The sequence below is a fragment of the Atractosteus spatula genome, chromosome 5, assembly GCF_055471065.1.
Source record: "Atractosteus spatula isolate fAtrSpa1 chromosome 5, fAtrSpa1.hap1, whole genome shotgun sequence".
NCBI lineage: Eukaryota > Metazoa > Chordata > Actinopteri > Semionotiformes > Lepisosteidae > Atractosteus > Atractosteus spatula.
The window spans coordinates 43,104,491-43,128,207 of NC_142710.1; the positions used below are offsets into that span (position 1 = coordinate 43,104,491).

Genomic DNA, 23,717 nt, shown 5'->3' on the forward strand with positions numbered 1-23,717 from the left:
CAAGGCAGGATACACCCTTGACAGGACACCAGTCCATTGCAGGGCACACACAGGCACAGACACACTCACACCAGGGCAAGTTTTCCAAGAAGCCAATTAAACTACCAGTATGTCTTTGACACCAGAGGGGTACAGAGAGTATTCTGTCAAAAGCCAGAAGGAAGGCGGCTTCAAGGGCGTCCTCCCAAGAGATGGATGGACGATGTTGAAGAAGACCTCAGAAAGTTGAGAGGGAGAGGATGGCGAAGACTGGCTCAGGACCGAGACGCGTGGAGCAGGGTGGTGGAGAAGGCCAGGGCTCTACAAGGGCCGTAGCACCATGGGGATGGTTGGTTGGTTGTATGTCTTTGGACTGTGGGAGGAAACCAGCGCACCTGGAGGAAAACCATGTGAACACTGGGGGAACATATAAACTCCACACAGAGAGCACCCCAGGTCTGGAGCTGAACCCAGAACACCAGCTTTGTGAGGCAGCCATGATAACCACTGTGCCACCATGCCGCCCTGTTCTGACACCCGTCCTTGTCAATTACGCTGTCAGCACCCCTCCTCCAGTCAAAATAAAACAGTGGGCCTGTCCAGTTCGTCTGTGGTAGTCCCACGCCAGAAGGACCCAACAGCCTTGTGCCCATGGATAACACCAGGCTGACCTGTACAGCCAGCACACAGATTTAAACTGGGGGTTGTTAACCTTTTCTGGCTGGGGGACCCCTTCTCGTGAACTAATCTTTAATATCAAACTGAAATCTGTGAACGTGAAAAATGTTATGTTAGTGATGAAATATTCGAAGCACATCTATGGGTCTGAGGTTAGCACTGTCAGAGCAGATCCAGGGTTTTATTTTACATATGACTGTAACAGGCAGAGAGGGTGAGAATGGCCCTTTGTTTCTGAGGACCCCCAGGCACCCTGGACACCTGTCTCTGATAAACCGATGAAGAAAAGAGGCAAAGGTCCCTGAGGTTCCCACCCCAGTGCCGGATTTCCCATTAGGCACTGTAGGCACAGTGCCTAGGGCCTATGAAATTTTTAGGGCCTATGAAGGAGGGAAACACTAGTGACTAACGTAAAACAAGCTGAAACAACATGCTTGCGATCGACTCTACATGCTCCAAATCAATACTCATACGCTATCTAGCGGCTGATCTAGAAACTAGAAGGATCGAAGTGATGGTCGCTCGACTCGCCCCATCAATCATGTGGTTTAGCATTAGAATAGTTTAAAGTGCATCACGTCAATCGATGTAATTCAATTGGCATTTACCCTTCTTTTTGCACATTTCGGAGGGAAAGGGCCTAGGCCCTGCGAACACCAAAATCTGTCCCAGCCCACACATCTGAAAAGTACAACCCCATGCCTAACTGAGCAGCCAAAAAAGGAGGAAACTGGTGAGGGACATCACTGTAAGACCAACGATAACATTGAAAGAGCTACAAAGTACAGTGGTTTGAGAAGGGAGAAAACATGCATTGGTCAATATCCAGAATACCTCACTAAACTAGCCTGAAGGCAGGGTGGCAAGAAGGAAGCCATTACTAAAAATAAGCCATCTTGAAGGCCTCAGGGAGGTTCATGTTATTGGGAAATGTCTCCTCAGCAGGGACTGGACAGCATGGTGGGACTGAGAGAGACTTTGTTTTAGTTGGAAGAGTCTGAGAGACTGGTTTTGAATATTATTTGGAGACAAGTGCCCTGTTTAGCCACCTGGTTTAGTTAGAGACTTGACATATAAACAAGAGCCCGAAGAAGAGCTTAGGCTTTTGTTTTATTGATTTTTGTTTTTTATTTTTGGTGTTTTTGATTTTTCCATACACTGTAAATGGATATTTGTTGGACTGGAGCTTTCTGTTTTAAAGATCCCGTTATGCCACACCCAGAGGGTTGTCACACATAGTATTGTAACACATGGGCTCTGTCCTCTCTGCACCAAAGTCAGTGGGTTGGAGCAATGTCATACTCTTTGACATCTAGACAATGTGAATCTCTGGAGGACCTGGTCTCCTGGCATGTCTGAGTTATCCGCTGTCTAGGAAGTGGTTCTTGTGTGTGCTTTGAGTCGGTGACTGTGCCTGGGATCACATCCCCCCAGGGGCAGGGAGAGCTGAACTCGTCACGTCAGTACACCAGAGTTGGTCGCAAAGAGAGAAGGAATGACCACCACTGCAGAAGGAACCACTTAGTGCAGTGTGGTAAGCGTGGTAAAACAGAAATGTCACAAATGTACTGTGGAGAACTTGCAGTACTGTACGTAAGACTGAGGGAGACCAGATCTGAGAAGGAAGTCATTTTGGGCATCTCATCTTCAAACAGAAATATATCAACTTATTCTCATATTATTCCTGAAGGAGTCAGAGGTACCGTTCCAAGATTTATTCCTTTTCTAGATTGGACATGGCTTTCCATCCATCCATTATTGGGAAGCTGCTTTTCCTGGTGAGGGCTGTGGCTGCCCATCCCAGGAGGGTAGTCGCAAGCCAGGAGAGCCTGACCGTTCCCTAGACGGGATGCCAGCCCATTGCAGGCCAGGCGTACAAGAGCTAATAAACCGTGGTCAGCATGTCTTAAGATGGAAGGTGGAAACAAGAGCACCTGGAGAAAACCCATGCAGGCCAGGGGAGAACATACAAAGCCCACACAGAGTCTGCATGTTCTCTAAGAATCGGAAGGGAACCCAGGATCGTAGAGCTATAAGGCTGCAGTGCTAACTTCCATAGCACCATGGCACCCAAAGAACTTAAGTTTTTTTCAGAAAATGTTAACTACACAATACCAAATGACAAAACAATGAACACTACAGCTAATAAAAAATCAGTGGAATTTGCTTTAAAATAAGAACATAGTAAAGGACCAAAGTGGTAGTTAAGAAGCACACTGCTCCTTTAAAGAAGCACTGAATTTGGTGGTGGGCTCTTGTGAAATATTTCAGCTCGACGTGAGCTAGTCAGAGCACTGCGGCCTGCAGGGGAGGAAGACCTATCTGCAGAGGTGGGTTTGTGTGTGCAGAGGACACACAGCTTCTCACTCACTCACACACACACACAGAGGGATCTGTTTATGCTTAACGCTCTATTGCTGGTTCCAACACTCTCAAACAGGAATAATCACAATCAAAAAGGTTTAGAGTGTACTAACAGTTTCTGAACAGGCAACATGTCAGCACTGCACTGTGCTGACGTTCCGCTTGCTGTCACGTCTGCTCTGTCCCACATGACCCCAAGGTGGAGAAAGTGGTCACACTGCTCAGGGTTTAGAAACAGCTCTTTCATACAGCCAGCACTCTTAACAAAACCCCGACAAAGAGGCAGCACAACTGCAAGAAAACCCAGCTGAGGGCGGACACAGCAGCAGTGTTGCATCTGCAGAAGGCTGGGAAAAACTACTTTACACAAATTGCGGGTGTGTGCGTTAGTATTTCTAATTGTGAAGAAAACTGAACTGATCAATCCTCTGCTCTCTGTATTTGGTAACCTGTTTCTCAAGATTGGAGACATATGTAAGCTCTTAATCAAAAAAAGCAAGTAATTTGATCAATTTAAAAAACCCTGGTTTGTGAGTGTTGAAGAGTATTTAGGATTTAGCCCTAAATAATCTCTAAATTACTTAATTTAAGACATCACCTTTTTAATTAATCACAATGAAATTATTGATTTAATACCGGTCTACAAAACCTGCTGGGAACAGTAAAGTTTGGTTTCTTTATGGCAAGAAAAAAACTTCATTACTCTTCAACAACAAAGAGAGAAAACATTTTATTCTCTGTTTATTCATTCTGAACGTGCTTTAGAAATGCAGGGAGAGAAGTCCTGCAATTCCAGATCCCCAACCTGACTCACAGAGGGAATTTAGGGGACATATAGCTGCTCTCCTATTTAGCACAATACAGTCAGACTCCCATCCCAAACAGCTGGAAGTGATCAGCGATAGCTGAACACCATTATGTCATGGTGCTTGGCAACTGCTTGCGGAGAAATGTATATTGTCTGCAGTGTGTAGAAATGATTTTTTCTTTTCTTAGCCCTCAATTGACAGCCAGCTCAGCTCAATATGACCTTTGTGCTGGCATAGAGTGGATGCCCTCCAAAATGGGCACCACCAGGCTACCTCACTTCACCGTTGATTGGAAGAGAGATGTTCAGTTACCTCACCAGTAACATGGCGGATCACAGGCAGCTGGCACAGGCCTGTGAAGTGGTGGATGGGGCACTGTGGCGCAGGAAGAACTATTGGCGCCGTTGGGAGATCCCAGTTGCTGCTGTCTAGATTACTGCACCAGTGCAACCACAGGTTGAGATGCTCAGGGTACTGTATAATCAGTTTGCATGTCTAAAAACAATTTCTTAAGATTTATATTCATATATTCATTTATATATATATTCATTTATAAGATTTATATTCATCCATTTCCTAACCTCTTTATCCAGTACAGCATTTCAGGGGAGCTGGAGCCTGTCCTGGCAAGCAACAGGATACACTTGAGATAGGACACCTGTGCCTCGCAGGGCACATTCAGACATGCAACAATTTTTCACAGAAGCCACTTAACCTACCAGCATGTCTTTGGACTATGGGAAGAAATGGGAATACCCAGAGGAATCCCACAAGAACATTGGGAGAACATACAAACTCCATGCAGATAGTACCCCAGAATCGCATGGCTCCAGATCTGCAAGGCAGCAGTGCTAACCACTGTGCCACTATCTTTAAGACTATATACAGCAGAGAAAACTGATGAAGGTAACAGGTCTGACTATGGGGTTAGCTAAAATTTAAAAAAAACATAACTCTGATAATTGACTTCAAAACAGTGTGTTTTTTCAGCTCTGCTGATAACGTATGAAGATATATTTGTGTCTATAATGTGTGTGCTCTTTAGAGTTATGTGTGTCAACACCTATAAACAGTGAGGCCCTCACAGCCCTCAGCACTGGAGGGCTGTGTGCTTGTGGCCCTGGTGAGGGCACTCCTGCCCGGCTCATGACAGGTCAGCGCAACACCACTGTACAAAAGCCACTTCAGGCCTCGTCTGTATCATCCTCCTCACTATTGCGTCTGGGTTGACCTGCTTTCCAAGGTTGAAAAAAATCCAATGCATGATTTCAGCTGAGCTCAGCAATGCCAGAGAGGAGTGGGAGAGAGAGCCAGAGAGATGAGCCAGGGAGGGAGAGAATGAACAGCATATGACTGGTTTGGTCTCTTTCTGTGCCCCACAGCTTGCTGAGCGCCTTTCATCATGCAGCCCCCCATACCCCTGCTGGAACAGTGTAAAACCAAAAGCCTTGTTCTGCATTATTAATGGGTTGGCATTACTTTATAGTACTGTATAGTGGCAGAAGAGCTGTGTCAGACTTGCGCTAATGGCTCCGAGACCGTACAGGGATTCACACACAAATCCCCACTGACTCATCAAGATCGTTAGCCTCATGTCTCTTTAACCCCCACCACCTTCCTCTAATAGAAAGGCAGGGTTGCAGTGTCATGTGCAGAATGCAGAGGCCCTCCATAGGAGTGCTTTCTGATAGAAAATATGTCTGTACATTGACAGCCTTCATTCATCCAATGACAAGCTTCGTCGCTGCTCACCACACATCCGATTACAAGTTGCACAACCCAAAACCCACAGCCATTGCAGCAATGATCCGAGCAAAACGCTTTACATGATCAGAGCCAGACAATGATGCTGCATTGGTCCAATTTTCCCCCATCACCTCAGTGTCTGTTTTATAACATCAGGTGTTTGCACTAGAGTCAAGTTACTAGTTGCTGCTGAGTTTGTTTGCTCAGACTTTGCGTTTTGACTCAGTGGTATGGTGTGTAACACAATGCTTGTCACATTAACATGTGAGGACTCTCCACTAACGGAATTCTGTCTACAGGACAGTACTAGAAGATACAGAGGAAAGATTTCAGGTACAGTGATCAGGAGAGAGAAGTCTATGCAATAAGAGCAGAGCACTAAGGTACTGCTGGCACAGAGCAGATATTTCTCCCTTTCTTTTTTGTAGAATTGTTAAAGAAAACAAGGCTAATGAAACATGAAAGTAAAAAAGCAGTTCTTCATTGGGACTCCGATATCACTCTGGGAGCTGGCTCTACACAGAAGACATGAGCTTTGACAGAGAATGGAAATCCACAACAGAACAGACACCTGCATCTAAAACAGAGGACACCAGCAGCCCACACCAAGGAAGAGGACAGTTATTGCAGCATCTCTTGCATATGAAGATAACAATAAAAAAGGATGCAGAGATGTGGAGGCCATATGGCCCCTCTAGCCCATTAGATAGATAGTTAATTGATCAGAGGAGCTTGCCCGGCCATTTTTTCGAAGAAGTCAGGATATCAACTTCAATAGCATAACTGAGCAGCTTGTTCCACACTCCCACAACCCTTTGCATAAAGTGCCTCCTGTTCTCAGTTTTAAATTCAATTCTACATACTGTATTTTCTGCTAATCAGAGGAGTAGACGATCACAGGCTCTTGGAGCATCCCCCTCCGGTTCACTTCCAGGATCACGCAGCTCAGCATGGCGTTGTAGTGCCAGCAGGGAGCAACCAGCCCCGGTAAAGGAACTGGCGCTGCCTCTTCTGCTTCATCCTGGAGCACAGACACACAGACAAGCCTCCAGCTGCCACTGCAGGAGGTGCTCCTCATTCCCCATTGAAAGCTTCCCATGGTACACGTGCAAGGCAGTTCTGCCATTTTCCAGTGGCTTTTCGGTGTTATACCATTCATTTACCTTTCTTTGTCACGATTTCCCACAAGTGAAGACACGACCAACTATATCTCTTTTTATGTGAACAAAGTTTTATTGTGCTTCCTGTACTTTGTTGCCCATTTTCTCTGCTTTTACTATAATAGTACACCATAGTGAGCGTTTAAAAGAGAATGCTTTATCGGGTGCAAGAGTTCTTACAGGAAAGCCTAAGACCAAACCACATCGACCCTACTGTACATGAGCAGAAATCTACAGATTCCTGTAGTTCCTGCTGAGGAACCGTACCAGCACCAAGTAAATATGTGCTGATCATCAAATACCATACAGGGAAAGATGGCCACTACTTCCTCTTTCTGGTTGTGCATCTTTCAGCAGCCACAGCAAAACACGAAACACAAAATATATTGTGCAGCTATGGCACAGAAACAAAAAGAAAAATCAAAACAGAAAAACTCAGCAGCTTTTGATAGCTCGGTCTTGCACGTGCTCAATCAGAATTCAGCTGTTTATATTTGTACCTGCAGCATTGCTGCCTCACAGTGCTGGGACCCTGGGTTTATTTGTGGACCTTGGGCACTATCTGTCCACACTATTTATGTGGAGTTTATAATAATAATAAGAAGAAGATGAATAATTCTAGCTGCCCCCAGACCAACCAGGCATTGTGAGCTATGATGGGTTTTTCAAATTCTAAGCTGAAAAGACATTAACAATTTATAATTCAAAGTAAATATACCGTGCCTTACAAAAGTATTTGGACCCTCGCACAGTTTTCACATTTTATTGCTTTTGCAGCTGTGACGCTTTGAAGTAGCAATTAATCTGTGCTATATACACAAGCTAGTCCACACATTCAAAGTAACAAACCAAAATAAGTAAATCATTAATATGCATGAATATGAATAAATTAATGAGTTGTAATTGGTTCTTGGCTTCTGTCTGGGTGAAATAATTAATTTATTCTAAAATCATGTGAGCTACTATTTCCAAGAGGTTCCTTGACCAGATAGTGAATTCCAATCCAGATTCAACCATGAAGACTAAGGAACGTTCAAAACAAAGCAGTAAAGTTGTAAAAAATCACAAATCAGGAAATGTGTAAAAGAATATTGCAAAGACCCTCCACATCTCTATGATCATGGTGAAGTCAGAGAAGTGAAGAAGTGAAGGTGAATAGTGCTACTAGACCTGGCCTCAGGCTATCCCTCTGAAGAAGGAAAGAGGCGAGAGACACCACTGTGAGGCTAACAGTGACTTAGGACAAGTTAGAGTTCAGTGGCTGAGTTGGGAGAATATGTTCATGAGTCAATATTCCAGGCACTCTATAATGGGCCTTTGTATAGATCTGAAAACAAAAACACGGGGGGTTTGCAACAAAACATTTAAATGAAACCGTATGGGGAAAACCTGCTTCCTTTTGCTTCCGAAATAAACCTGGGACACAGATTCACCCATCAACAGGACAATGAGCCAAAGTGCCAGGCCAAAGCTACACTGGAGTGGCTTAAGAATACGAATGTTTAAAAAGTCTATATTCCAGAGAGAGAATAAGTGACAAAAATTATTTGCAGAAATCAAAAGTTCCTCAGTTTCACAGCCTCTCTTCTGGTCCCTCCTCTCAGTGGTGACTTTGTACACAGAGGACTTGCCCTCTTATCTCCTGATAGCAGATTCAAAACCAACCCAGAAAGCCTTTGCTTCCTGCTTTTTAAACTGTCAACCTACCAACTGTCTTGCAGCAACCAGTCAGGTGACAGAGCAGCAGCTCAGTCCCCAGAGCCCTCTGGGCAATGTGGTCCGGACAAGGCTGCCATCTTGTCTGAGCCTGCTGTGCTCTTATGGGAAACGTCTTGCATTTCCAGTGGTTCTATGAATATATTTCTTTAGATATTGCTGATTTTGCAAAATTGCTGTCATCCACTGTTCATTCACTTGTAATCCCAATTTACACAGACTATTTCTCAGATGTGATGGCAGCCCAGATCGGCTGTGTGGATGTCTAGATCCATGGATGATTTTGTTGAAAAACCAAGAACAATCCCAATGCTTTAATCAAGGCCAGTTTGCTGATGAGCTGTTTTTGTTGGCCTGTAAATCCTTAAGTCTGTCAGAGTTGATATTAGCCAAGTCTGCTGTTGCCTTCAAAGGTGCACCACAGGCGCATCTGCCACCGATGCAGCGTTCTGACTGATTGCATAGGATAATGATTATAATTTTGGTGTATGCACTTTGTAGCTTTAGCTTTCTGCCTTGAAACATTGTCTTGTGGTATTCAGCTGTTGTTTTAATCCAAAGCTCTGAAACCTCAAACCTAATAGATCATAATAGCCATTAACAGGAATTGGGGAAAAGCCTTCCACACTTAATATTGTGTGCCTGCTGTTGGCAGGTGAGTGCAGAACTCAATTATCGATTTTTGTTTCTCGGGGAAACTCGAGAGACATTCGTAAGTGAACAGTAAACATCTGCATTCAGCACAGCCCTAGTGGGACTCCAGCTTCTGTTCACTTTCAATCCATCATCCAAGCACCAGTCCAGTCCATTAAGCCTCGTTGCAGGGGGAGAGGTATCAAGGCCTCTCGGTATGAAACTCACTGAGGAGCATTTGCGGTCTTATACAAGCGTCTGACTTTGGTTTCCCTTCTCTCTCTGCTTTAAATCGTTTCCCCTACACTTTCGTTACAGACGCACACCATGGCTGCAGCGGATGTTTGTGCGTGAGGAAATAATTTGAAATAATGAGCCGTGCCGTCACCGTGAGAACGGAGCCACAAGTGACTGGGGCTCCTGCAGTCTCTTCCACGGTCTGAGATAGAGCCAAGGTGCGCCAGCAATCTGCCCGGCAGGCACAAAGAGAACAGTGCCACCATGCCTAATCAAGTTATGCCATCGTCAAAAGAAGTGACTGTCCTGGCGGTTGTCAGTGTGATTTTCAACGCTGCCCCTTGTCGAGCTGAGTGGTGAGGACTTGAGGTGCGGTGCAGGGCTGAGTGGAAAATGGAACCTAATGGCTGTTTCTCTTCCCTGCTGCCTGGGTGACGTCCTCAGACTGTAACGAACAGTTCTTTCCGGACCCTATGCGGACGACACAGTCCGACGGAGTGGGGGGGAACACTAGGGAAACGTCATGCAGGAATACGGGGCTGAAGACAGGGGGGCGTGTCCAAGGTGCGCTGGTGCACGGGGGAGGTGTGGCCGAGGCGAACAATCCAAAAGAGAAGTCCTTAGAGAGTATCCAAAACAGAAAGGTAAGTCCAAAACCAGGAGATCCATCAAAACAAGTTAAAAACCACGAAGGCCGGGTCGGAACCGGCGGACGGGGAACAGGAACGGGAACCGAGGTTAAAACCTTAACGGGACCAGGCGCCTCCTGGTCCCGGACTCGCACGATATGGAAATCAGATGCAGAGCCCGGAAGAGCGTCAGCGCCTGGCTTTTAAGGTGGGCTGGGAATGGGAAACAGGTGCAGAGAATAAAGTCTTGAGTGAAAGGGCTGGAGCACCCTTTAGGAGGGGGGACTATAATCGTGACACAGACCAGGCCAACGAGTTGATTGAAGAGCAAACAAAGATGGCAGCAGGAAGAGATGTGGCTGATTTGAGCCCTATGGGACTACGGAGTCACTAGTCACCAGCCTGTGGCAAAAAGAGAACAGCGGTAACAGAAGAAATGTGGTAACAGCCGGTTACTCTTGTGAATTAGTCCCATTCTTTATGAAGGTTTACCTTTGTTCATGTAGTTGGTATTTTTGGAATTTTTCTATCTTTTGTATGCTTTTCTTGTTTAATGCCATAGTACACCTCCATAAACCTTTCAGCCACTGTTTTCAATGTGTTGATTCTCTGACCAGAGAGTGTCCTAGTATACAATTTCTACTTCTGTTAAACTCAGATTGATTTAAGATTTCTCCTCATCAGCACATTCTTAAGATGAAAGCCATTGTTAAGGTTTAAAGTGCAAATCTAGGAAAGAGGAAAAAATATAATTTGCTTTGGAATTTTAGTAGGATTCTTTTTGGAGATCACAAATGCAGAGTAAATATGGACCAAAAGCCTTTGTCTGTGCATTGCAGCCTGTTTGTTCAGGACAATGGATCAATTTCCAGTGCAGCCTTTGCTTAGGGTAATCCCACTCCTTTGTGTGAAGACAATAGTACTGTATTTCTGGGCTGCGTTCAACACACTACGTTGTCCTGTCTTGCCACCACTGTATAATGGTGACCCCTGCTGGTTGGATATGGTATTGTATCAGACAGGTTGCAGAGCCAGGCTCAGAGCACTTTGTTCTTTAGCAAAAGAGCGGGGTGTGTCTTCACTGCAGAGGGCTCTCTTCCTGAGAGGTTTCCAAGAACTACCAGACTTTCACTGGGGTTTTTTTTGGGGGGGTGGGGGGAGAAATGTAATAACAGGATATGGCACACATATTAAGACGCTGACTATTTATTCACTAATGTGGGAAACACAAAGGGAAGTCTGAACAGATGTTGTTGAAACTGCATAATGAACTTATATTCAGACCTGTGTGTGTGTACAGCAGCTGCCGAACTTGGACCATCAGTGTTCCAGTAATGACAGAACAACAAAAGATTGATCTTGAAAGACTGAATATTCTCTCCCTGCACTACTAATTCCCTTGTGCGTCCCATTCCATAGTCAGAAGTGGTGAACACCACTTTCCAGTGTGGAGGATAGCTCCCTACAGATCTTCGCACACGAAACCCTGGCTGAATGTTAAAGGTACAGTACGGGTCCCTGTTTATCGACTGGAAGTCTTTACACAAAGTAAAACTGGGCTGCCTTGGCAATTTGCTACACTAATGTGAAGAGCTCTGAGATCTTTTTGGATGAAAAGCTTTCTACAAATGCAAGCACATACTGTATCTGAAATACCACTTGCCCGGGATAATAATAATAATTGCTTATACTTATATAGTGCTTTTCTGGACCCCCCACTCAAAGCGCTTTACAGGTAATGGGGTCTCCCCTCCACCACCACCAGTGTGTAGCCCCACCTGGATGATGCGACGGCAGCCATAGTGCGCCAGTACACTCACCACACATCAGCTATTAGTGGGGAGGAGAGCAGAGAGTAATGAAGCCAGTTCAGAGATGGGGATTATTAGGAGGCCATGATTGGTAAGGGCCAATGGGAAATTTGGCCAGGACGCTGGGGTTACACCCCTACTCTTTTCGAGAAATGCCCTGGGATTTTTAATGACCACAGAGAGTCAGGACCTCGGTTTTACGTCTCATCCGAAGGACGGGATGAGCAAATTCAATAAAATCAACACGCTTTGGCTGTGGAGCCTTCTTCAGGTGTGAGGGAGAGAGGGAAACCGGCATCTGATAATGATTGGGAGAACAAAAGATAGGGTAGATGAGAGTAGGCGGGGAGCAGGGAAGATGGAGCATCAATACACTCAGGGAGAACTGGACAAGAAGTGTGAATTCAAAACCTGCAATCATATATTTTCTTTTCAGCATGGAATAAACCTGTTCCTTCAATACAATTAGAGGTATTACTGACAACCCAGTGATTTTCTTCAGAATCAATGAACACAAACCAGAGGATACCAAGGATACATCTTTGTGGGACGTTCTGATGACTTTCATTCAGTGTTTCTTTACTATTTTATTTGTCTTCCCTGAAAAGGGCTATAGGTAGCCCCAAAAGAAACAGTTCTGGCAATTGGAGACCTCAAAGCTGTCTGGTGGTTTACCAGACCAGGAACAGACATAGTGAGGATGTTTCCACATTGTCTGCTTGTCATGTCTGTCATGCCGTGTCTGTAGGAAAACAAACTTTTCAGATGGAGTGGTAAACACGTCCACACGCATGCTTGCAAAGACTTGCTAATGTCTGTGATACAAAGTAGCAATAAATCTATGAACTGGCTTCATCACTCTGTTCTTCTCCACGATGATAGCTGATGTGTGGTGAGTGTTCTGGCGCACTATGGCTGCCGTCGCATCATCCAGGTGGGGCTGCACATTGGTGGTGGTGGAGGGGATCCCCATTCCCTGTAAAGCGCTTTGAGTGGAGTGACCAGAAAAGCACTATATAAGTGTAAGCAATAATTATAAAAAGCACATTAATAAAGCAGAGATTCATTATTCTAACATCAAGGGCGTGCAAGGAGTTTCCCTTTTATCATTTTCTACCACTCAAAACCACCAGCTGTTTCTCTGCATCTCAAACCACAGCAATGACTCCTGTGATGAGTGTTCCCTCTCAAGCCCAAACACCTGCCTATAGGGTTCTTTCAAATGGAAAAAAAGGCCTTCAACACAAAAAAAAACATACCGCAGAATTGCAAGGAGCTGCAATTAAGACATCATTAAAAGTCAGTCAGTTAAAACCCCCAGAAAATGTGGAAGTTGTTGCGGCATTTTCTTTCTCAAAGGAATAAATACCCATCTCATGCATATTGAAGTCTACATTCTCTTTAGCGAAGCCTGTCAGAATGGTGTTCTTCTCCTCTACAGCAGTTCACATGCAGCTCTTCTGAGCCAAAGGCAGTGAAGGTGGACCAGGACATGTCCGGCCCCTGTGAGTCTGGCTCTAGTTCAGACAGTTCAGCAGCGGGCCAGCAAGAGACCCGTCTCCAGCGGCAGGTGAATGCCGGCCCGGATCAGGACATGCTTCTCCAGTGCCAGGCTGCAGGTGTGTAGCTGCACTCTCTCTCTCCATCTGCTTAGGGGGAGACAAATGAGCCTGGGGCTCAGGGAGTCCCAGTCAGGGTCCCAGCCTGCCTGCTGCTGTGCCAGATGCCACATGTCCATCGTTAGCCTCAGGCACATCCTTTCTACAGGTAAGGCACATCTGATTGGCTAAAAAGCCTACCTCAACCCCACATTGGACTGGTTAAAAAGTCTCCCTGCCCCCAGATCCGATTGGCTAGAAAAGCTACGTGTCCCCAGATGCGATTGGTATCTGAGAAATGGGAATATAAACTGCACGTAAACTCAGAGTGCCCCAGAGATCACTCTGATGTTCCAAGACTCTCTCTTCGGTACTTTCTGTACACATCCTGCTCTTGTCTCAATCACAAGTTAGGGTCATCACCATTCATTTCATAATCACCAAAAGAAATTTTATTCACAAGATTTTAAAGATACCCTTTAAAAGAGTTGTTCTCCTCTTTAAGAGAAATTAACATGCAGTTTAAGCTTTGCAACTTTTCTAAATTGACTTTGTGCACAGCAATTGTTGCTGTTCTATCAAGGCTCACCTAGCAAAGAAAAGATCAATGTTATTGATCTGCTGCAGGAGAGGAATTGTAAATTTGGTCAATATATTATTAATTAAAAAGAAGATAAACAGTATAACAGGAACATTTAGATTAAAAAGACAATCTGAGATGCATTCATTGTTTTCCATGCTTCACACAGCTAAAAAGAAACAGCATTTTAATGAGTGAACACAGCAATGTTAAGGTAACACATTCATAATCTCGTCAAGTGTTAGAGGAAGCTCAGACATGTGAGGCATCCTAGTATTCCAACAAAAAGCACAAGAAAAATATTTAAAGCACTAGCAAAATCTTGAGTCCTACTATTCTTAAAGAGTCTTGACATAGGGATTGCAGAACCGAAACAAAAGGAAAAGGAAACAGTCTATTACTAATAGAACTCAGGAATTTTGTATATGAACAGCACATTCATGGTTTACAGATCATTTTTACAAATGGCAGATTCCAGTCCACTTATGTGCCAAACTTTTATGTGCAGAGCCTTATGACTGTAAAAAAACTCCACAGTATTTCAGTACCCCTTAAAACATGGGATAATATGAAATTTAGTGAATTCCCTAGAAAAATAGCACAAATGTACAAATTCTCCACATTGGTTTCATACTCCTAAAACTGTCTGCATAAGGCCCTACATCCTCAAGGTCATGTATGTTGGAAAGTTCTCTTGAAATCAGCATGTTTAAATGTCTCAAGTAAAGGAAAGGATTATCTTGTCTGTAAAGAAGATATTGATTTCAATCACTCAAGTGCAAGGAAAGCCAGAAACCTTCTGAGCCTGCAGGCCTGTCCTCCAGCAGAGGTGTGTGAGACTCACTGGGCAGTCAGAAACTGGCTGCGCCTAACTCCTTCGCTGGCCACTCAGTCCAGGGTGCTGGTGCGAATTCTGGAGCCCTGGTACCCCTGGTCCTCAACTGTGATGGAGGTGAGGTGTGGCTGAGCGGCAGGGCCTGGGACCCCTTGAAACAGGTTGTCCGGAGCCAGGGAAGGCAAGACGCCTAACTCCAGTCATAACTCCTGTGGGTGTCTGCCTCTGACCCAGGGCTTGCCAGGTCCACTGAAATGTCAGCCCCTTGGCTCTACGACTGCCTGCCGGTCTCTGATCTCCCCTCCGAAAACACCAATCAGGTCTGCCTGTGTCCTCTGGCTCTTGCTCTAACATGGCCTTCACTTTCCTCACTTTCAACACCACCTGCTCCTCTGTCCCTTCCTTTTTCCAGCTCGGCGCTGAGGAGGTTCCTGTCTCTTTGATCCCAGGTGCTGAAGAACTTGGCATTTGGTGTCTCTCTGTAAACTCACTCACTTCTTTCTCAACTGTCTGGGCTGTCTGAGACACAGCAAGTAGAGATGGCAGACAGGTCCAATACGGACAGCTTCCTTTCACGCTCTGCCTGAGTGGAGGATGTCCCACTCCTGAAGAGATCCTATCAAGATCTTGAGAGCCTGTGATCGCACATTGTTGGGCCGTGAGTGGCAGAGGTGTTTTCTTGAAGGGTCTGAAAGACAACAGGGGGAGAGTGGAACCGTGTGTGGTGATCCCAGACAGGAGAGGAGGAGAGGAGGAGAGCAGTGTTAGTGGTTTAAGGTCTCGCTCTTGAGAGTTCCAAAAACCACCCTGCTCAGCCGTGTGCAAGAGTTGATTCATCAGGTGGCTTTGGTGGCCACTGTCTCCAAGATCTGTGCTGTAAAATGTACGATACAGTGGGCAAAAAGAGTGGGACACATAGGAAAACCTTCCACACAGAGCAGTTCTAGCAAAGGCCCACGCGAAGGACTGAGTCACTGTGGCTGAGAAAGACACAGCTCCTGGCTTGTCGCACTCGAAGAGGCTATATTGGGATAAGACGTTTCCGAGCCCTCAGAGCACATCTGAGAGCTCTGTCAGGGCACCTGGCATGCACTGCACTGCCACTCACACAGATGGCACAGACCACAGCAGGTGTGATGCTTAGAGAACTACTGTGTTGCTTCAGACACAGGTATACTTACACATACAGTATTAACAGGGGAATAAAGCAGAACACAATGACGTTGAGATGTACAGTTACAGAAACCAGCTTGGGCAGCCTGTATCTCAAACTTGGAAATAATAAACATTTGGTTTTAAAAACTAAGCTGGTCAATGATACCACTTCTGAGTAAGTGTGAGTTAGGATGGTCTAGTGGCTGAATTAATGTAAGATGCAGGGTGCCTGTACACATGTGTGCAGCTGGGACCAGTGGTACTTCTCTTTTTGGCAGTTTAGATCAGTCCTCATAGTTTTGAGCCCCTAGTTTTTGAAGAGACTAGAGAACTCAGATGAAGTGGTTGACAAATAGCGCCCTCTCACAACGTTGGCTCAACACCTCATATTCTGCAGGTTCGGATCCTTTCTGCTGTTGGGGTCACCGCTCCAGATCTGGGGCTCCTTACACGGCAACATCAAGAGACAGCAGGGGGATGGGGATGAGGCCGGGGAACCACTGGCACACGTGACGACCTCAGAGTGAGGAGGTACAATGCAGCGCTGGGAGTTCTTAACCGAGAGAGCAGACTGGGGGAGATGCATGCTTCAAATCCGTCAGGCTACAAAATGGCTTTGCTTTCAATAATCATGGTAACTGAAGACTCCAACAGCACAGGGACCTCAGTCAGCACTATAGTAACATCTTGGGCAACAGGGCAATGAGAGGCCAGAAAGGAAAAGGATGAAAAGAGAAAAGAGAAGCAAAAGAAGAGGACAGATCAGGGAAAACAGTGGCAGAGAGGGAAAACAGAAAATGCCAGACAGAGACTGATTTTCTCCTAGCTACAGCTCAGAGGAGCATCATTAAAACTCTGAAAAAACTTTGTTGCCATCTGCTGGAGTTATTCTTCATTGCTGACCACAGAAATGTGAGTAGGAAGAAACTTCCTTGACTCCTTTATGAATTTGAAAGACTGGGGGAAGAGCTCAGCTCTGGATGGAGCTGCATTTTGTTCTGACATCATATTTAGCATGATTACTTAAAAGGTGTCAATTACCTCTGTTTATCCATGGCTCAGCCGCCAGCCTTAGAAAAGCAACTGGATTTTGAAGGATGTGTTCAATACACACATTCAATCTAAATGACCATGTCTGGCCAAAATATTCAGACCTCTCCTTCCAACGAATGGACTGTCTTTGGGGCAGGCAATGCACGATTGAGCTTGAGAAGCAGGAGACCAACATGCATCACCTTGTCTGACCTGAAGGATTGCCAAATCTCTGTCCTGCTTAAAAATTGTGGAATGTGCAGAGCATATCCCACAGACTCCAAAACCATCCACAACCTCTACTGCAGGTGGTCCCGGTCAAACACTGGGATGGGATGGGCTACAGCCTGGCCAAGCTGTCCAGGCTGCCAGTACAGGCACAAAAAATATCATTGGGTGGGTCAACAAAATGTCTGCTGATCATAGCCCAACACAGTTGTTAACGGACTGAGTCCAGCAGAAAAGGATCACTGAGAGTTTGACCGTCTATGTAGAGGCACCTGTAAACATAGCTGGTGATGTGTCTTAGGGCCCTCTGTCAGACACGGTAGAGATAAAGCTTTTCATTCACCTGCTGGCCAGCAACTCACAGAAAGCACAGGCCCCAGGGATGGGCTCATTTCCCAACCACTCCCTTTCACATTCACAGAACTGGAACGGGAAAGTGAAAGCATCAGAAAGCTTCCCAAATTCAAGGTGTTACAAAGTCTTGACAGTGTGTTTTCTGTTCAGTACTCTTCCCAGTGCCGAGTGCTGAGGGAGATCAGTGTTCTGTACTCAGAGGTCACGGGGATCCCATGCAAACAGAACAGTGCCTTGGGGACTAACGCTCGGCCAGCTTGTCTTTTGAAGATGGGAGGAAACCTGAGCACTCTGAGAAATCCCGCTTGAACACAGAGACCATGCAAACTCCACACAGAGGATACCCCTATCCAAAATCAATCCAAGGACATTGCAAGAGTTGGGAGGCAGCAGCGCTAAACGTCATGCCACCTTGTCACCCACAGGTGAATGACTGGAATGTAAATGGGCACATGCTAAAATACACACAGACTGATGTCAAACCCTGTGGAGTCTGTATCGTGTCAGACTTGATGTCCCAAGTCTTCCCAGTCTAATGAGAATATCAGTACAGAAATGTTATATTGAAATTTAAAAAGTATAAAACCTTGGGCTAATGAGTTTAAGGGAAAAGATAAGACATGACATACAGTATAAGCTTTGCAACTATCACCAGGCAGATTGCTTGAAAAACAATGACACAGTTAGCACACAAGTCCCTAGCCAAGACATAGGAAATGTCTATTTCAGCTGATAAAAGATGACGCGATGACATTACAGGGCAGGGGTGCTGCAAGGTGAGCTCTCGGTGATTTCATAGAAGCGGCTGCTTATTCCAGGAACCACACCTACAAGGAAGAAGGTCAGTGTTGAGCAGGGGACAGCAGGCTGCCTTGCCTGACCGCTCCGGTCTATGTGGAGATCACCAGCAGCGACGTCTGTCCGATGAGCTTTCCCAGTCGGACGCACAGTGAGTGTCAAGACCAGCGCTCCTCTTAACACACAGGGTTGGTATTTTTCCTCCAAAGCTGAACTGTCCAAGACCATTTTTCCTCCTTCTCTAATTTGAATTTACACTATTCCACTATTATTAATTAACTTTGCTCACCAGCAGGGGGCCTGGAGGGAACAGCTGGAGGATCTGTCTTTGTCTCTGACAACACTGCAAGCTCATGCTCAGGAAGTCACAGTGGGGCGTGCGCGAGCCCCAGCACTACCCATAATGCAACCTGGTAAGGAGTAAGATGCCACAGATCCACACAGGCCACGGCACTGAAACATTGTTCACAAGGCATAAAGGATAAACAATATGATTTTATTTTGCATATTAAAAAGTTACACAACCAAGAAAGAAAAAAAAACAGGTTTAAAAAAAATGAGGTGGGGGAGACAGGGTTAATTTTAATATTTATCACATTTTTCTTTAAAATCGGTCATTTCCATAATTAGGGAGATTTAGCCCATAATGGTATAAACCATTCAGCTTATACAGAATTAAAACTACTGGGTATATATATTAATAAACTGCTTTGCTCCGCTCTTTCCCGGTTTGGATGGATCAGTTTAAACACATTTTAGATCTGGTGCTCCATTGGGACTTTCAGTGCTCTCGATGTCCTGCTCAGTGACAAGGTTTGTTTCCACAAAACAGGTGGGGAAAACTATTGCAATGAAGGCAAACCACACAGCCCTGTCCAGATGTGAACTGCAATGGTGGGGGAGTTGGAAAGGTTCAGAAGAAACGGCCCAAGATCAGGCAGCAGGGGGCCTGTCAGTGCACTGCTTCACTTTTAAGAGAGGCACTGAATTACCCGGCAGGCGTGAAATCATGCCGGGCGCCAGACCAGAATTCCTTCAGCTGCTTCCTGCTGCAAAGCCATCACCCCCTGCAGACGCTTGTGGGGAGAAGGCACAGAGTGTGTGCGTAAGCAGACACCTGCCTCCATTCCTTCAACGCCACTGCTTTCTCAGGAGAATGGTGAGTGACGCACAGCGATTCCCCGTCTGCAGATCTGACCATCCCCAATCAGAGCGGAGGAGGCAGCAGCAGGGAGGGTCTGACACGCCAGGCCAGTCAGCCTAGTGTTTGTCTTGCATAGCAGGAGATGCTGAAAACAGCCCGAAGAGTGGGGACCCGACAAGAGACTTAGAAATTCAGCCTAACTCAACTCCACAAATTAAACAAGCCCAGTAGCGAAATTCTGCGCAGAAAACACCCTCTTAATCACGACCTGGAGAGCAGACTCAACCAGCATTAAAGCATGTTCCCCCGGAACAAAAGGTACTGACAGCCACTGGTATGTGCTATTCTGGGATGGAAGCGGGAAAGGTACTGACAAGTATCTGCTGCTTCCACATTCCTCCTGCAACACAGAGTTTACCTAAAGCTAAGCACCCAGGCAACATATTTACATCGTGGCGCATAAACCAAGCCTTTACAATGTACCATTCCACAGCACAAGAGCCTGTTACACACTTAAGTGCCCAGTCACATCTGACCTCCAGATATGCGTTAGTCCTGTTTGACGATAGACGTTTAAACTCTACGTGACGGCTGTTGTTAAAAGCCATGCCATGTACCTAGCAGCAATGTTCGTAGGGAGTCTAAGGTAAATTTAATGCAGGCAGAGTTGTGTGATATCTGAAAGGGGAAACAAATTGAAAGCATTTACTGAATCAGACAAATGACAATTTGTGTGCAATTCTTTCCCAGTCACACTTGAAAGGTTGTATTATGTTTTTGGCTTAGAAAGAACCATTAAGCCTGGTATTATAAGAGCGCATGTCTACTTTATTTCCCCAAATCAGAGGTAAACACAGGCAATGGATCTCTTTGAATTAAATAAAAGGAAATTATTCAAGTGCAAATCGACACTGTGCTGGGCATGGCCTGACTCTATTGGTTTATGTCCTTTACTCTGTCTACCCTGGAGGACATTATGTCTCTAACCCCAATGCAGTCTCAGTGACGTAATAAACTCATTCTCATCAGATATGTCTTTGGAAAATCTTCACAGCTTATAGATGAGAAACAAAACTCACTCTGGAAATCAACCAATCCCAATTCCTGATTCTCTTTTTCTACTGGGGCAGTTCTACAATTTTAATTATGGGACTTGTGCACAGAGTCAAACAAAGCCCTAATAGCCATAAAATTCCTCCAAAGTTACTTGCTTTGAAAAGTAATACTTTATTTCAGCACAAAGCAAAAAGAAGTTGGGGGATTTTGGCTGTTACAGGACAGGCTTGTACTTGATTCCTCAGTATGGGGACATGGCTGAAGGATTTGACAACTGCTTATCTGAAACGTATCAATGTCACAAGTAAACAAGAAGACCAGGGAGAAACAATCTTGGAGTGAGTCTTCTCATTCTCACTGTTTGAAGCATGCAGATTTCAGAAGGAATGCTTGTTGAGATTAGCCTGCGATTTTTCTCAACACCAATTTAAAACCACAATATTAACTTAACACATCTGAAGCAATCAATACAGAGAGCCCTACAGACGTTCTTAATATTCAAACCAAATATTCTTTTACAAGATGGTTTCTTATAGCATACAGACTAACTCGTTTAACAGAGAAAAAAAGTGGCTTCAGTTTGAAGAGGTCTTGATGGTTTGTGTGGTAAACACTACCAATGACATAGATGTGCAAATCTACTCTTAACTGTCCAAAGTTAGTTCACTTGCAGTGCAAAAATCACACGTTTAATCTGCAAGTAGTCATTCATGTTCAAAAAGCACATTCCGGCTGCAACAGCATGAGCAGCTGCACAAGCTGCACAAGGGAGCGATCACTACATAATATTGCAGCAGAATCGGTCTCCAAGTCCCTGAACCCTCAGTTTCTGTACAGAAATTCACCAGGATCAGTCACCAAATTTCTGCTGGTTAGCTCCTTTGCTGTAGGAAAACAGGCTGTTCTTCCGGCACAAGAGTAGGGGGGCAAGGTACTCTGCTTGACTAGAAGGATGGAACGCTGTGTGTTGTGCATTATTGCACAGGGTTCCCTAACCTCACCATCTCCCCCCGGGACAGCAGGGGGGCTGAGTCTAGACAGTGATACATACTGTACCACCTCTCTTCACTACGCATATAGTGGCATTTTTTTACTTCACTGTACTGATATACAGGAGAGACGCTTGATTTTCAATGACAAACAGTATTCACTTTACCAGAAAGCAGAGGAAGAGTTCAGAAGCACAGCACAGTCTGCCTGGCATAGAGGAACACATGAATTTTCACAGGAATAAACAGCGTGACCACTCTACGGCAACTCAAAACAATAATGTACATTTAGCATGATGTTCTCATCCCCTTTATTTCTAATCTGTAAACCCAAACAATGCAGTCAACTGTAATAAAGCTGAAAAGGGGGGGGCTTCCTTCTGTTCAGTGAAGGGATACCTGCAAACACCACAGAATGAGCACTAATTCAGTCTCTTTCGGGGCCTGGAATAGCTGCTGTCATAACCCTGTTGTCATTCTCGAGTGTGAAAATGACAAACAGACCCTACGAAACTGGAGAAGTCATCTATCAAGATCTTTAAATCTTTTTCACTGCAAGGATCTCACACAACCAGCGCTGTGATCATTGAGAATTAAATTAGTCACTGAGATATCCGAAAGCCCGACTACCCAGAGAGGGCCACCATGCACACTGACTCACGGGCCCTGACAGAATTCAGACGCTGGACTACCCTAAGCCTCAGGCACATGACTGACTGGCCACTCGCACTCTTCTTATCATCCCCATTTCAAACATCCCTGGAAAGTGATGATTAACAGTCCTTTTACACTGAGGGAAAGCCATCAGTGAGATGGCAGCACTCTTTTGTCCCAAAATTTAAAAGAAAATAAAAACTCCCCGAGGAATGAAAATGACATGCTCTAAAGATACAGGAAGTTAATAACCATGATGGGATGAGAAAGGCCGTTGCAGAGAAAGCCAGAGGCAGAATAGAAAAATAAATCTCCGGATGAAAACCAGAATTTTATTTAATGTAGTTTTTTTTTTCTTTCTGCAAGATCGTAACTTCCCCATTTTTTTCCCCTCGAGCGTAGATTTGCCTCTTACAAAATGTAGCGTCGCAATCGCAGAACCAGTGTTTCCCACCAAGAAATCATTCAGTGCTAGTGTCTTCAAACAGAACACTCTACAATCAGCGTCAGTCCCTGTCACATGTGACTGATCAGACACGACACAGGCAGTCCCACACATCAGAATGGTTGGATTAATTAAGAAATGAAGCTTAACCCTGCAGGGCTAAGCGATTTGACAGTGCAACTTATCAGCCTCTTTTTTAACTTGTAGGATTAGATGCAGAAGAAGGGAGAAGAAGGGAAAGGGACAATTTGGTTGGAGAGGTTGGTTTCCACTTGTTTCTTCCGTCAATTAAAAGAAGCGAGTCTGTGATTGGAGGAGGCAGGGGGCGTGGCCCTTCTCCTAACTCAGCAGCTGGCGAATCTCCTTGTGCATGTGGCACAGGAAGTCCACGTAGGACGCCCCACCGTTGCTACTCTTGTCCTCCACCAGGAAGTGCCTGAAGATCAGCTCCAGCTTGTCCTCCTGTTTGATCACCATCAGCTGTGTTATAAAGGAAAAGGCTGTTAACCTTGCAGTTTTGATGACTTGCACAGCTACAACCAGGACCTGCACAGGGACACGTAGGACTCCTTCAGTAGGTCCTGCATCCGGTCCACATACCAGCCCACTGCAAACCAAGTACCTCTGTGTCTGTCGAGACTGACACACAGATGTTCACAGCTGTAAGAGCTGCTCCACGCTTCTGTCTTGTTTGCTTGTAATTAGAAGCCATTTTCAATCATCACCTACTGTTCTCTCCTCCTGCTTCTTAAATTCCCTAATTCATTAAGTGTGATAAAGATTGTTAATTAATATTTGTCACTGACGCTTATTCTCTAGTAAATTATCTGACTGAGAGTGCCAGTACTGATATCTTACTGCATGCAACTGTTTGTGTTGAGGGCCAGGCTAAAAATTGCAGATTGATTCAACACTGAAACCTCATTTATTTAAACATTTCACAAGCTGAATGTAACAAAACTGAATACAATGACAAAATAGAAAGAATAGAATTTGTTTCAATACAAAATCTCCCTGACAACTGACACTTGTGCACTCTAGGCGCACTTTTGAGTTTTTCTCTTTCAGAAACTTTCTCTTTGCTATG

The 23,717-nt window shown here is 45.1% G+C and overlaps 1 protein-coding gene across 5 annotated transcripts in view; it reads right to left on the reverse strand.

Moving 5' to 3' along the window:
* Positions 1 to 18,820: 18,820 nt before the first annotated feature.
* sec24c (SEC24 homolog C, COPII coat complex component) overlaps positions 18,821 to 23,717 on the reverse strand; it is a 34,010-nt gene continuing 29,113 nt past the window's right edge. For 4 of the 5 annotated variants that reach the window (XM_088916143.1, XM_088916142.1, XM_088916141.1 and 1 more), the window contains one exon: positions 18,821 to 23,110. In XM_088916143.1, coding sequence (XP_088772269.1) covers positions 22,970 to 23,110 — 141 coding nt within the window. In that variant the 3' untranslated portion in view covers positions 18,821 to 22,969. The remainder of the gene's footprint in view (positions 23,111 to 23,717) is intronic. The other variant, XM_088916144.1, reaches the window with a different exon arrangement.